The sequence below is a fragment of the Rhincodon typus genome, chromosome 30, assembly GCF_021869965.1.
Source record: "Rhincodon typus isolate 14 chromosome 30, sRhiTyp1.1, whole genome shotgun sequence".
Classification (NCBI taxonomy): domain Eukaryota; kingdom Metazoa; phylum Chordata; class Chondrichthyes; order Orectolobiformes; family Rhincodontidae; genus Rhincodon; species Rhincodon typus.
Genome location: NC_063361.1, coordinates 33660941 through 33675241, shown reverse-complemented (window position 1 = coordinate 33675241; position 14301 = coordinate 33660941). Strand labels below are relative to the sequence as shown.

Here is a 14301-nt window from a genome sequence, read left to right as displayed (position 1 = left end):
CGTTACTAACATTCCCCAACAGCTTAACAGTTGCTCCCCAGGCCTGTGACCACCTGCACCCTCTGTCTACAGAGGTTGGCATTAACCAAGTGCCAGCCTCAGCACATCATCATAGCACATCCCCATCTCAGTTATAATGCAGTTCAGCAATTCAATACCGTAGTTTGGAGCTCACTTACACCTTCTGTTGCAATGCTGCTGCTGGGCCATTTTGTGCCCAGGGATAATCACCTACCCCGTGCATTAGAACAGGGGCTGTTCCATGAAATAACAATCATAAATAATATTAAAGGATATGAGACAATTCTCGATATGCATTGGGAATAGCAGAGAAATCATATTGAGGCCAGTTTAAATCAACTGAGAAAGGCAGGCCATTGGGGTGGATGCTGGATCAATGGCAAACAAGCAAAGGTCAAAGTCAGAATGTCTACAAAATTCCCGAGATTAAGTTTGGACATAGCAGACCTACTAACAGAATTTAAATACATTTAAACATTTGAACACATCAGGATTTACAGCCAAAGAGCTAAAAGATTAATACATAAGAATCTGATGATATACACATGGAGACACATAGTAGCGAATATATTTCACCTTCAATCTCATGAAAAAAATCACTGTTATCACAAACAAACACTCTGGAGAAACTTGACAGGTCTGGCAGCACCTATGGAGAGAAAGCAAAGTTAATGCTTTGGGTTCCATTTTGGTTGGGGGGTGGAATTAAAGGAGTAAATGATAGGTGGAGATGAAACCCAGAGAAAGAGAACAGCAGTTTGGCAGACCAAGGGATGGATAAGAACAACCCTGGGGAGAAAGAAAAGCTGCTAATGGGGACATTAGTGGGTGAAAATGGGTTGCTTATGGTGAAAGCAGCTCATGTGATGGCAGGGCCAGAAGTCTGAGGCTGAGTAAAAGATATGGAAGAAGGTGCTCAGACCCTAAAGTTACTTAACTTGATATTGAGTCCAGAAGGGTGCAGGATCCCCAAGTGGAAAATGAGATGTTGTTCTTCCAGCTTGCGCTGAGCTTTACTGGAACACTGCAACAAACCTGAGACAGAGATGTTGGACAGGGAACACGATGGTGTGCTGAAGTGGCAGGCAACTGGAAGTTGAGGGACGTTTTTGTGGACAGAATGTAGGTGTTCCACAAAGCAATTGCCCAGGCTGTGTTTCATTTCCCCAGTGTAGAGGAGACCACACTGTGAACAGAGAATACAGTAGACTAGATTGAATGAAGTGCAGGTAAATCGCTGCTTCACCTGGAAAGTATGCCTGGGGCCTTGGATAGTGAGAAGGGAGAAAGTAAACAGGCACGTGTTACACCTTCTGGAATTGCATGGGAGAAACCCATAAATAACAACACCTTGCATTTATATAGCACCTTTAAAGGTTCCAAAGTACTTCACAGCAGTATAATGAGAAAACAATTTAATGCCAAGCCAAAGGAGGAGACTTTTGGATAGATCTCTAAATGGTGAAAGAGGTAAATTTTTAAGGAGCATTTTAAAGCTGGAGACACCAGGGGAATTTGCAGAGGGCATTTCCAAATTAGTGGGCAAGATGACTAAAGGCATGGTCACCAATTGGCTGAAGGATGTCAGAAACATGCAAGAGGTCAGAATTTGAGGAGCTCAAATGCATGGAGTCAGTTTTCATCCCTGTTTTTTAATTTTGTTTCATGGGATGTGGGTACTTCTGGCAAGGCCAGCATTCGTTGCTCATCCCTAACTGCCCCTTGAATCAAGTGTCCTGTCACACCATTTCAGAGGGCAGTTAAGAGTCAACCATATTGCTGTGGGTCTGGAGTCACATGTTGGCCAGACCAGGTAATGATGTCAAATCCCTTCCCTGAAGGACATTCCTGAACTAGATGGACTTTTACAGCAATCAGTGATGGCTTCACAGGACAATTAATGAAACTAGCTTTTAATTCTAGACATTGTTAATTGAACTTAAGTTCCATCAATTGCCCTATGATATTTGATCTGATGTCCCCAAAGCATTAGTCTGGGCCCTTGGATTACTAGTCCAGTGATATTAACACTACACCATTGACCTCCCCCTGAATTTATGAAGGTCAGGTTAGAACAGTATTAGATCCAGCAGTTATTGTCTCTTTTCCAGAGTCTTACTCAATCACACTTAATCCTACAATTGTACACAACCTTGCTGATACCATATCTGGAGAACTGAGTCCAGTTTTGATCTCCTTACCTCAGTAGGAATATTCTTGGAGTGGATGCAATGAAGGTGCACTTGACTGATTCCGGAAGTGAGGGAATTGTTATTTGAAGGGAGATTGAATAGGCATGGCTGATATTTCCAGGAGTTTGGAAGGATTAGAGGTGATCTCATTTAAACATGTAAAATTCTTATGGGGTTAGACGGGATGGATGCTAATGTGATGTTTCCCCTGGCTGAGGAACTTGGAACACTGAGTCAAAGTCTGAGTTAGGGGGTCAACCACTTAGGACTGAGATATGGATTCAAAGGGAAACTTTGCAAATCTTGACCGCAGGGAAGTGTGGATGTTGTCATTATTGACATTCCAGACAGGGATTTCTGGACACCAGGAGAACGGAAGCAGGGGCATGAGAGTACGAAATAACACAACTGGATTGCTTGAGCATCTAAATGGCTTGCTCCTGCTCCTGGTCCTTGTCCTAATGAATGGTCTTGATTGAGAAGTGGAGAGGGCACTGCCTCTAATTTAATGATATCCCTGTATGACTTCATACCTTCAGCGAAGAAGAAAATGAGTAATTCTTTATTGCAATATAAGTGAAACCAAATAACTCTGATTTTGAGGTTTATTCTTCCAGTTTGTTTTTGCTTTCCTGTGATATAAAATGCTTGGACTGAGCTGTTGAGTTTTAGCCTCCTGGGCTGGGTATTGATTGTGACATAATTTCCTGTGCACAGTAGGTTTTATTGTGTTATCCGCTTCTCTGGAGTTTGTTAGTTTGGGCATTTTTCCAACTTTTCACATTGCAATTTATGGTTTGCATTTTCCCTGAAAGGATAAAATTTCTCATTTCTGTTTATTATTTTGTAACAAATGAAGAATATTGGAAATGTCAAACCTCATTGATGTGAATTTAGTGAAAATAACACCATTTATTTTGTGAAACATACTCATTTTTGTTTACTAAATGTGATAACCCTGAACCTGAGCTTGATGCTATCTAATTCCCTGCTGGAGTTTTAACTCTCCTGTTAGAGATTTTAATTTAGCTGTAACCTGATGTATTTTTTACTTATAAAATTCCTCCTCCTCTCCATATTTCCAGTCTTCCATTTCCATTCTATCTCCCATCCTCCTCTCCCCTCAACAATTCTCTCTGTCCTCCTCCCTCACATTCTGTCTCCTCCCTATCCCTTCCTTTTCCTCCTGTTCCATCCTGTATCTTTATGTTGTGTGGAGCTGGAGGAACACAGCAGATCAGGCAGCATCAGAGGAACAGGAAAGTTGACGTTTCAGGTTGGGACTCTTCATCAGAATGATCAGTTCTGATGAAGGGTCCTGACCCGAAATGTCGACTTTCCTGCTCCTCTGATGCTGCCTGACCTGCTGTATTCCTCCAGCTCCACACTGTGTTATCTCTGACTCCAGCATCTGCAGTTCTTGCTATACCTATCTTTGCCACAACTTCCCCCACTCTCACTTCTTTCCTCTCACATTCTCCCTAATAAAATGGTCACTCATGTCTGCGCCATGATCTGATTGAATGGTGGAAAAGGCTCAAGGGGCTGAATGGCCTGCTGTGATTCCTATGGTCCTCTCCCTCTCTCTTCTCTACCCTTCTCCTTTCATTTACAACTCATTCTGGGTAGGGTTCTGTTGGTAGATGCTGACTTCACAATTCTCAACCCATTTCTATTCTTTATGTGGGTAGTGAGACAATGAAGATTAGATAATTGCTCTTCATCACTGGATTGAAGAACTCAGAAACCCTGGCTGTACAAATGGATATAGGCTGCTTGCAATAGTGTGGCCATTCAGTTTATCCTCATCTCAATCAGGCTGCCAATTGTAAGTCACCTGTCTTTCATTGAACTTTCTTCCTCTCATAATGTTGCTTTAATTTTGGAACTATTAAGGAGAGCATTCTGTGACTGTGAGAGGCCTTCATAGGACAGGTAGAGACTGGCTACATAAAACATAAGCTGATCCGACATACTGCTGGTCATAATTTAATTCACACCAACTCACCTTTATCCCTTACTCCTTCTGCTGGTGGAACTATAAGGTCCCAATGTGGCAACACCTTCATTTTAAAATTCTCATCCTTATTTTCAATTTATTTCATACCTTCACTTCCATATCTCCACAACCTTCTCTCATCCTACAATGTAAGAGCTTTGAACTCCTCCAACTCTTGGCCCATGCTGATCCTCAATTTGCTTAATCTACCATCTACCAAGGTCCTTTAGCTACCTCAGATCTAAACTCTGGAAATCCCTCTTTAAACTTCCCACTCCTCTTTCTCTGCTTTTGAGAAGGTCCTTAAAACCTACCTTCTTTTTTGACCAAGTTTTTAGCCACCTGTCCTAATTGTTGTGTAAATTCTTTAGGACCCTGGAGTAACCTTGCAGCAATTACATAGAGCTGCTTCTCACTGGACATAAATATCACCGTATAGGTGGAGTTAGGAGAAAAGCTCATGGAGAGCTAGGCAGAAGCCAGATCTCTCTGTTCCTGCACACCCTTTGTTTTACTGTATTTCCATGTTATTTGTACAAAGATGTATCACCTCACATTTCTTTGCATTGAAGTTGATTTGTTACCTGTTTGCCCACTCCAGCAACTTGCCAATATCCTTTTATAATTTGACAGTCTCCCTCACAGTTTCCAAAGCTTCCAAGTTTGGTGTCACCTACAAACTTGGAAACTGTCGCTTGCATGCCAAGATCTAGATGATTAATATTTATCGGGAAGAGCAAGGGTCCTAAAACCAACCCTGGGGAACTCCATTACAAATCTTCTTCTAGCCAGAAAAATATCCATTAGCCATTACTTTAATTCCTATTTGATAGCCAATTTTGTATCTATGCTGCTACTGATTCTTTTATTCCATGAGGTGTAAGGTTTCTCACAAGTTTGTTGTGTGCTACTGTATCAAACACACCAGTAACATTTAAACAGGGTGGCAAACCATCCTGTATCTAACAGAATTGTCCTATAATTTCACCATTTGTCCTGCTTGCCACTTTATATCTCTCCTGGGGAACCCATTTGTCCTGTATATCTCAGGGGAAACTATTGGAACAATACTGGGAGCCTCCTCTTGCCTATGTACAGATGCACTGAACTCCCACTATTAGGCACAAGGATTAGGAGTGCAGAAGAGCTGGGTCAACATAGAATCCCTACAGTGTAGAAGCAGGCCATTCGGCCCATTGAGTCCACATCAACCTTCCTAAGAGCATCTCACTCAGATCCACACCCCTACCCTATCCTTGCAACCCTGTATTTCCTGTGGCTAACCCACCCAGCCTGCACATACCTGGACTCTATGGGCAATTTAGCACGGCCAATCCAGCTAACCCATACATCTTTGGACTGTGCATATGCAAGTTGTTTCTTACAATGAAGGTGAAACTGGTTCTCCCTGACTCTTAGCACCACAACTCCATCTCCCAAGACCCAATCTTCCATACCCTCTCACCCTGACCCTCTTCCCTATCCACCAATCCCTCTTGCACATTCCCTCTCCTACACACTCTCTTCTCAGTTCCTCCCTTCTGCCACGTTCTCTCCCCATCAGTCCCTCTGTCTCCACACCTTCGAACCTCCTACTCCCTTCTTCCCCTCCCATCCACAACATCAAAGTGTGCTTTCGTTTATTCTCTAAAAGCGATTCGCTCCAGGATTCCTGTGACACATCTATTACAGATCCCCAGATCTTCCTTGAATTTTACGTTTTAATGGAACCATTCCGTGCCCAATATCCAGGAAAGCTACATCAGCAAAGGGCTTAAAATCCCTCAGTGAAGACCAAAGCAGTTTCAAATGTGACCTTTCAGCTCAGCCGGAAATCCGCTTCATGTTATGAGAGCACCTGATATTTGTGAAGAACGCAATAATTATTTATGATACGGCGCAGTTTTATTGAAACATTCAAAAATATCTCTCAGGAGCTTGTCTTTTTGTGAATCTGCCCGGCCCGTGAGAAATTTTTAGAGAAAGAATGTTTGAAATGAGCCGGGCGCTCTGACCTTTGTAATTACACAGGACACACGGATGGGGAGGGGACATTGCGCTGAATTTGCGGAAGTATTCGCGGGTGTGGCTTTCAAAACAGACACGGCTTGATTCCTGCAGATTTTCAATGTGGTTCTTTTTGCAAAATGCCTTGTTGTGGGGCAAGCAGTCCTGGAAGGAGTGACAGGAAGGTTCATTGTAAAGTGGTGGAAGGGGAGGATGGGGTGTGGGCCAGTGAAGGAGGGAGACTGAGGCAGGGGGAATGAAGTAGTGAGAGTGAACTAGTGAGGAAAGGGGAGGGAGTGAGGCAGGGGGATTGAACCAGTGTGGAAAGGGGAGGGAGTGAGGCAGGGGGGAGGGGGAGGGTAAGGAAGGGGGGGGGGTCGGCGGGGGAAACAACGGGGTCTGGGGGGGGGGGGGTACAAACAGTTAATGATTCCGCTGCCAACCTTGCGCGCACGCACACACACACACACACACACACAGAGAGAGAGAGACAGAGCCGGGGCCGCGCTCCTGAAGGGGATGAATCCTCCGGTTACGGCCGATCTGGTTTTGCTGCATGTTATCGCTCCGGCTCTGGAGGAGAGAGCTGGCGGCTCCAGTTCGGAGCCGGGCTCCGGGTTGGGTTTGAAGCCGTTTTCCGGGAGCCGCCGCCCGGTCCCCCGCTCGCTACAAGATGCCGCCTGCAAACTGCAACCTTTCGGCTTTCCCGGAACAAAAGGATCGCGGCCGCAGCTGATGGTTTTCCGTAACTTAGTGCGGCCGGAGGATGGGGGCCCGGGCCCGGGGAACAGGAACAGCTCCACCGGGGGTCGCCGGCTCATGATCAATTGTTGCCCCCGGGATGAAGCTCGCTCTCCCCCCGGTTCCCCGGGAGCTGGAGGCGGCGGCGGCGGCTGCTGCCCCCGGCGGGAGGAGCGGGTCTGCTTCGACCTGGCCCGGGACTTTGGTGACTTCTCGGTAGCGCCGCCGGAATGGGAGTGCTCGGAGCCGGCCGAGGGGGCCGCGGTGACCGGGGACAGCTCCAGCGGCCGCGGGGCCCGTTCCCCGAGCGAGGAACCGACCGACACCAGCGACGCGGTGCTGGTGCTGGAAGGGATCGAGCCCGGGATGGAGCCCCAGCTGGAGGCCGGGGCGGAGAGCGGCTCCCCCGGGGCAGACTCTCCTGCTGCTGCCGCCCCCCCGCAGGCTGCCTCTCCCCGGCTGGCCGAACCGGAGAGCCCCGGGGGGCTGCTCAAGGTCCGGCTGAGCCGCTGCTCCAGCTCCCCCAGCCCCTCGCTGCAGAGAGACGGCGACGAGAAGCTGCTGAGCCGCCTGCCCGTTAAAACCCGCAAGAGCTCCCTGAAAATCCGCCTCAGCAAACTGTTCCGCACCAAAAGCTGCAATGGCAGCGGTGACCCTACAGCGAAAAGACATTCCGTGGAACTGGATACATCGGCTGCCTGCTTGGTGGAAATCTCCCAGCTGCAGGAAGGTTACACCATCAGAAGGTACAAATAAACCCTCATTGCTGTTAACCCGGGCACTGGGCTTTACAGGGAGGAGGGTGAATGAAACTGTCAGCCCTGGTCAACCCGGATCACCCCCCTCCCCCGGCGTCCCAAAGGTGGCATTATACCCAACTGGGGAGAGGGGAGACTGAATCTCCACACTTCTGGGTCACCAATGCAGAGAAACCGTTTTACTCTCGGTTGAATTTGGGTTGTAGACCCATCGCTGCTGAGAATAACTTGATGCGGGGGGTGCCGGCGTTGAGCGGGGTGGAGGGGGAGAGACAAGGTCAGAAGACACACCACACCGGGTTATAGTGCAACAAGTTTATTTGAAATCACAAGCTTTCGGAGCAGCGCTTTCAAATAAACCTGTTGGACTATAACCTGGTGTCGTGTGAGTTTTGACCTTGTCCACTCAACAGGACACCTGGGGAGGGGAGGCTGAAACATTTCTCACTTCAGGGTCATTGATGGAGGGAAACCCTTTGTTTTACTCGGTTGAATTTTGTTACAAGACCCATCACTACTGAGCATAATTTGAGGTCATAGATTAAAAGTCAAGCGTGGGGCACAAGGACATTTCCCCCTTCCCTATAAATGGAATTGTGACTTTGTCCTCGCCCCTGTTTCAAATCATTAAGGATTTCGGTCGAGAAATCTGCAGTCTAGCAGCAGAAAGGCCATTCGCCAGCGTGCTGATGATTGAAGGTGGCTCAGAGGCAGTATCAGGAAAGAAACGATCTGAAATGCACTACCTGAAAGAGTGGCGAAGGAAGTTTTCAGTAGTTGCATTCTAAAGAAAACAGTTAAAACAAAAGTGGAATTGCAGGGAAAGTGCAGGAGACTTTGAGTAATTGGAGAGCTTGACCAAAAGTGTCAGTATAGGCAGTGTGGGCTGAATGGCTGCCTCCCGTGTTGTATCAGTTTTTGACTTTTATTTACTGCAGTGGTGTACTGATAGTGGTGATTGTGTGCTGTCTCCTGGTTCACGTGCAGGAATGTCACAGACAGCACCTTGCCAAGATCTTGGATTGTATTTGACTGCTTTGACATACAAGGCCAGGAGAAGAGTATCATTGCATACCAGTTCTTGGAAATGAACGGTAATGTTAATTTTTTTCAGGGAAGCTCAATGGATCCATTTCTCAACATCTTGCCCAAACTAATAGTGATACAAGAAAAATATAATTATAGACACCCTGACCAATTTTCTCGTAAAAGCAGTGAGTCACACTGAGATATTGTTATTGTTCTAAGAGTTAAACTACATGGTGTAGGTATGGTATCACACAGACCACACTAACAGAGGTAGCCTGGTTTCCTTCCTGAAGGACGTTAGTTAACGCTGTAGGAATTTTTACTGCAGCCTTTTTGTGTTCATTTTCTGCAGTGCCAGCTCAGGCGGGTTTATGAAATTCAATTTCATAACTTGCCAGAGTAGGATGACTTGAATTTTAAAAAAAAATCTGGAATATTTAACATTTTGAAGAACTAGTGTCAACAGTAAAAGTGACCCTGAGCCTGTCAATTTTTGCTATGTCTAGTTGGGTTCTCTAATTATCTTTTGGAAAGCTAATCTTCACATTTTACCCAGTCAGTCCTGCATGTGACTCCATTTCTGTAGCAATGTGGTTGACTCTTGACTAGCTACTCAGCTGGATCAAACTGTTACAAGCACTTCTCAAGGGCAACTAGGAATGGGCAGTAATTCCAGCCTTGCTAGCAATTTCAACATCCTGAGAATCCAGGCAGGGATTTGGATTCACAGTTGCTGGTTGATCCCCTGGAATCACAACTGGGCCACTGAGCCTCCCTGGTATGATTTCACAGGGAACAACTATACTCACTGAGCTGGCCATTCTTTGCCAGTGTAGTCGATGCCTTACTGCAGTTTAATGATTAAGCCAACTAGACAAATTGCAGCTGAGCCCAAGAGCATCCTTACTTGCAGTACATACACTTGCCACTTCACAGCAGGGGTCACCGGCTGACTTTCCCTGTTCATTAGTCTGGGGATGCTTAGGCCAATTGTATCAACCAGCTCCTTGGAGGAGCTACCTTTACTTGTGGATATCAAAGCCTAACCTTGTAAGATGATTAGTCACATTTATGCTTTAAGGAACCAATGTACAGTTTGCAACAGGGATAACTTAAGGGACTACTCTAGATGTGATCTTTAGTCAACCCACAGTTATAGTTGCTCCACCAATGGTGACTGTGCCTGCAAGTGCCTAGGCCATAAGCTGTGGAATTCTGTCTCTTCACTGCTGTACCTTACTTCCTCCTTTGGGGCACACCTTAAAAACTACTTCATTGACTCCCTGTTGGTCAACTGACCTAATCTCCTCATGTGTCTAGATGTTATACCTGTACTTTTTGTAATTCCACTGAGAAGCTCCTTGGGATGTTTCATTATGTTAAAAAATAAATATAAGTTGTTCATCATAAAACAACAGCTTCAGTACCAAGAGAAGTAACTGCTGCTGAAATTGATGTTAAATTACTGTGCAAGTGTTCATCATGCAGTAATTCAGAGGGTTACTCCTTTAGGGGCAGACATTACACCATGTTAATGTATTCTACTAAATTGTAGGTATTTTGCCTGAAAGAGAAACAAACCTGATTTGCTCTGCACTCCTGAAGTGGAAGATTGGCTTTACCTAAAGATCAAGTTGATCAGAACCTTAGTTTTGTTTGTGGAAAATTGATTTAAGAAATTGTGGATATTCTGGCCTTATTAGTTGAATGTAGCACAGAAGTTTGCACTCATGAACATGTGTGATATCTTGATTGTGAATGTATTGCTGCTTTAACATGGTAGGACTATTACTTGACAGAAGAAATGTTTCAGGAAAGTTATGACAATTACAGAGAGTACCTGTTTTACGCAAGAGTCTTAATATGTTACAGTTTATTTTTAAAAAAGGAATTTTTAGATTTGCTGTTTTATTTTTCTGATGAGCCATTCACAGAGTCTCGTATTTTCTGAGGGCTGATTGTAACATTGCAGTTCTCAATAATAAAGCAAGGCCCATGCAGTTTCAACATTGATAAAGTAAGAGAATCAGAGTTAAATAATCTATGCTAGTAAATGATGCCAAACTTGGATTTGCAAAAAAAAATCTAGACGGATGAAAAAGGCTGTGAAAAAATGAAGTTGATAGTTTGAGGTTCTGGAAAAGATTTATTGACAACAAGGTGGTGATTAAATTAACTTAGAGTTTATGAAGAAGTGTGTGGGATGCATTTGGGAGTAATGGGATGAAGAGGTTCAGCAGAGCATTGACTATAATGATATTGATATTGATCAAGTTGAGAAAGGAAGGTGTCATACGATTTTGTCTGAGCCTGTAGTGACACATTGTCTGGGACTCTGTTCAGATCAGTGAAGATTATACCTAATTCTTTGAAAAATGCCTTGTGGAATCCTATCCATTCTGTTCTGCATTCCTCATCCGCTCCTGTCCATGATAAAAATTCACTGCAAAGTATTTGTGGGAGGCAGCTTCTGAAGTGACAGCTGAGCTGGTACTTGAAAGTAGAACAGCATTCAGATCTGGGTTAACTTCATCTACAGAAGGCATTGAGTTAAGAAAGTCTTTCTGGAATAATGGGCTTAGGTGAGTCGTTTACTCTTGTGTCTTGGGCATAGAATCAATGAACCAAATTGCACTCTCTGTGCTGTTTGATTCTGTGATTTTTGTCAGTTATGGTTTGGAATTTGAAGTAATTTGGGACGTTTGTTGTTTCAGGGAAATGATTTTTGTATTTGAGGTGAAATGAAGTAGCAAAAGAAGGGGTGAGTTGCCGTTGTGATATTTTAGATCAGCAGAGTACATTAGCTATGCTAAAATAACTTCGAAGGGATACTTTCTCTTCATGACTGGTGTGATATGACTGTCAACTTTGAGGTACCGAGGGTAAGCGTTAATAAACACGCATTTACTGGCACTCAGTAACATAGTGGGCAGATATATCACAGGGTGTAGGATGGTCCCAGGTTTGGGTTGTCAACACCGAATCTTGCATTTGACCGGGGCAGTCAGAAATTGTGAAAATATACAAAACGCGAGTCAAAAAGAGAAGGGAAATGGCTCAAAGTAGTGAGATGTATAAAAAGTAACACTATAAAAACATGCATGGTGACCAAGGAGCCTGTGGTTTCACGCATCGTTAATTTGGCTACTGGCCAATTTAATCAATATGATGATCAAAAGAACCCTGGACTAGGTGGGTCAATAGATGGATAGAGTTTAATATCAAATAATGGGATTAAGTGAGGGGTGATAAAATAGAATAGATTTTAAATGACGATGAGTTTCAGGCACTGGAACAGCAAAGAGAACTGGATGTCTTGTTTGAAAGGTCATCAAAGCCATTGGTTCCATGTTTGTAGGTGATTGAGGAATGGTACTGAATTATAGGTCGCAGGAGGTGACTTTGAATTTTAATCCACTTGAAGCTTGATCTTGCAGCCTGTGTTCTGTCTGATCCTGCATAACATAATAGTTATTGGAAGGAATCCAGGGGAGGGTTGGTTGGGGGACAATTTTGAAGAATGATTGTTCACTTTAGGAATGGGACTGAGTCCTGAAAGAGTTGTTCAGGCATTTCACAGTATGGAACAAAGTGACTCCATAACCCTCCACCCCCTGCCCCATTCTTTAAAATCAATCAAACTTTTCAGTTGTCTCTCACCAGCAAGATATTTTATCTGATGTGACAGTATGTTATCTCTTGTCACATAAACTTTGTATGGATAATATGTTATTGAAAGATTCAACAGATATTTATAACAGCTCACTAATATATACAAGCATTACACTCTTCAGACGCATCAATGTCCAGACTAAAGTTAAGATATGACATGAGCACTGAGGAGCATGCTTTCGATAGCATATTGTGCTTCAAGTGCTCTCCAGTAAGTTGGCACCAGAGATGTTTAAACCCTCAGATCTCAAACTGTGGATGATATCAGCATATCTGTTAAAGGTATACTGACTATGAGACATAACACAATGCACCATAAATGCTTGTGCTTGGTGATCTACTTTAGTTCCTTCAAGATCCAGCAAGGCCTCACATTTAAAATATTGCAACTTGCATTCCCATCTGTTCAAGAACTCATGTTACCCTACCTCTGTCACCTTCTCCAATGCTCGGAAGTCTGGGATTCTGGCCTCCTTTGAATCCCACCCCCTTTTCCCTTCACTCCTCTGTTGAATGACTGCCTTACCAGCCATTTGGGCCTCAATCTCTGGAAGATGTTTTCCAAACAGTTTTGTTTTGCACTTGTCCTTTAAGACTCTGCTTAAAACCTACCCGCTTGATCAAGCATTTGGTCACGTGTCCAGTTCTCTGTCCTTTTAATTTGATACCCTTTTTTTTGGCTGGTCCCTCCCAGTGAAACCACGTGATACGTTTGACCACATTGAAGGCACCATATAAATGCAAGTTGTTGTTCTCGTTGACTGCAAGAGTCGAGAATTTGGTGACTGGTTAAGGATGTCAAAGATTAGAAAATGTTGGTAACGTAGTTTTTGGAAGAGTGACCTAGATGGACCAATGGCTTGCTGAATGCCAATGACTTATTGTTTATCATTTCCACAGCACCTTGAAATTTGGTAAAGCATCCCACTTGATCGTTACCGTATCTCTGTTGTGGAAACATTGGCTGCTGTGTTTCCTCCATTATAGCAATGGCTATGTTTTTAAAACGGCTATGAAATGCTTTGGAAAATCTTGAGTTGAAAAAGGTAAAAGCAAGTTATTCCTTTCAAAGGCACCTGCTTGAGGACTAGGAGCACAAGAAACTATTTGCTTTTTAGTTAAATTTGTTAGTGTGACTGTGCCCAGTGCAGTGACTCCTGCAGCAGAACTATCGTAAAGGAAGGGAAATCCGAAGCCAGGCAGAAATGAATTAGGACTGGAAGCTGCCAGTGTTTGAAACGGAAAGGATCAGCTGACGATTTTGCAGTATCCTCTATCCCTTCTGAAGAAGAGACCCACCCAAATTCTTAACCATCATTTTCTTTTGAAGACTGACTGACCTGCAATCCATCTCTAGACTTTTGTGATTTTTTTTTGCTTTAAAACCAAACGAGTGGTTGCCAAGTGCCTTCTCAGTGTGATCAAAGCAAATTCATTGCTGTTATTACAGATGTTTCTCTCTAGGTTATGGAGTTGTTGTATATTGGAATGAATGAGGGGGCGGGGGATGGGGGAAGAAGAAGGGCCAGCAGACAACCAGCTTCCTCAGAAGTTAATTGACAAAAGAACTGAGTGGGTGAGTTTGTAATGTGGAATGTGTTGCCTGAGGGAGTGGTTGAAACAGAGTTAACAGGAACTTTCAAAGAGGAATTGGATGGATACTCGAAGGGAAAGAATGTGCAGGGGGAGTGGGTCTAAGTGGGCAAGTCTTTTAAAAAGCAGGCACAGGCATGATGGGTCAGAGATAGTAGGAACTGCAGATGCTGGAGAATCCGAGACAACAAGGTGCAGGGCTGGATGAACACAGCAGGCCAAGCAGCATCATAGGAGCAGAGAGGCTGACGTTTCGGGCCTAGACCCTTCATCAGATGAAGGGTCTAGG

At 44.3% G+C, this 14301-nt stretch overlaps 1 protein-coding gene across 1 annotated transcript in view; it reads left to right on the top strand.

Moving 5' to 3' along the window:
- Nucleotides 1–6686: 6686 nt before the first annotated feature.
- The window catches only part of socs7 (suppressor of cytokine signaling 7), a 55226-nt gene continuing 47611 nt past the window's right edge, over nt 6687–14301 (top strand). Inside the window, exon 1 of the mRNA XM_020531964.2 lies at nt 6687–7706. Within this exon, the coding sequence (XP_020387553.2) occupies nt 6739–7706 (968 nt within the window). The 5' untranslated portion in view covers nt 6687–6738. The remainder of the gene's footprint in view (nt 7707–14301) is intronic.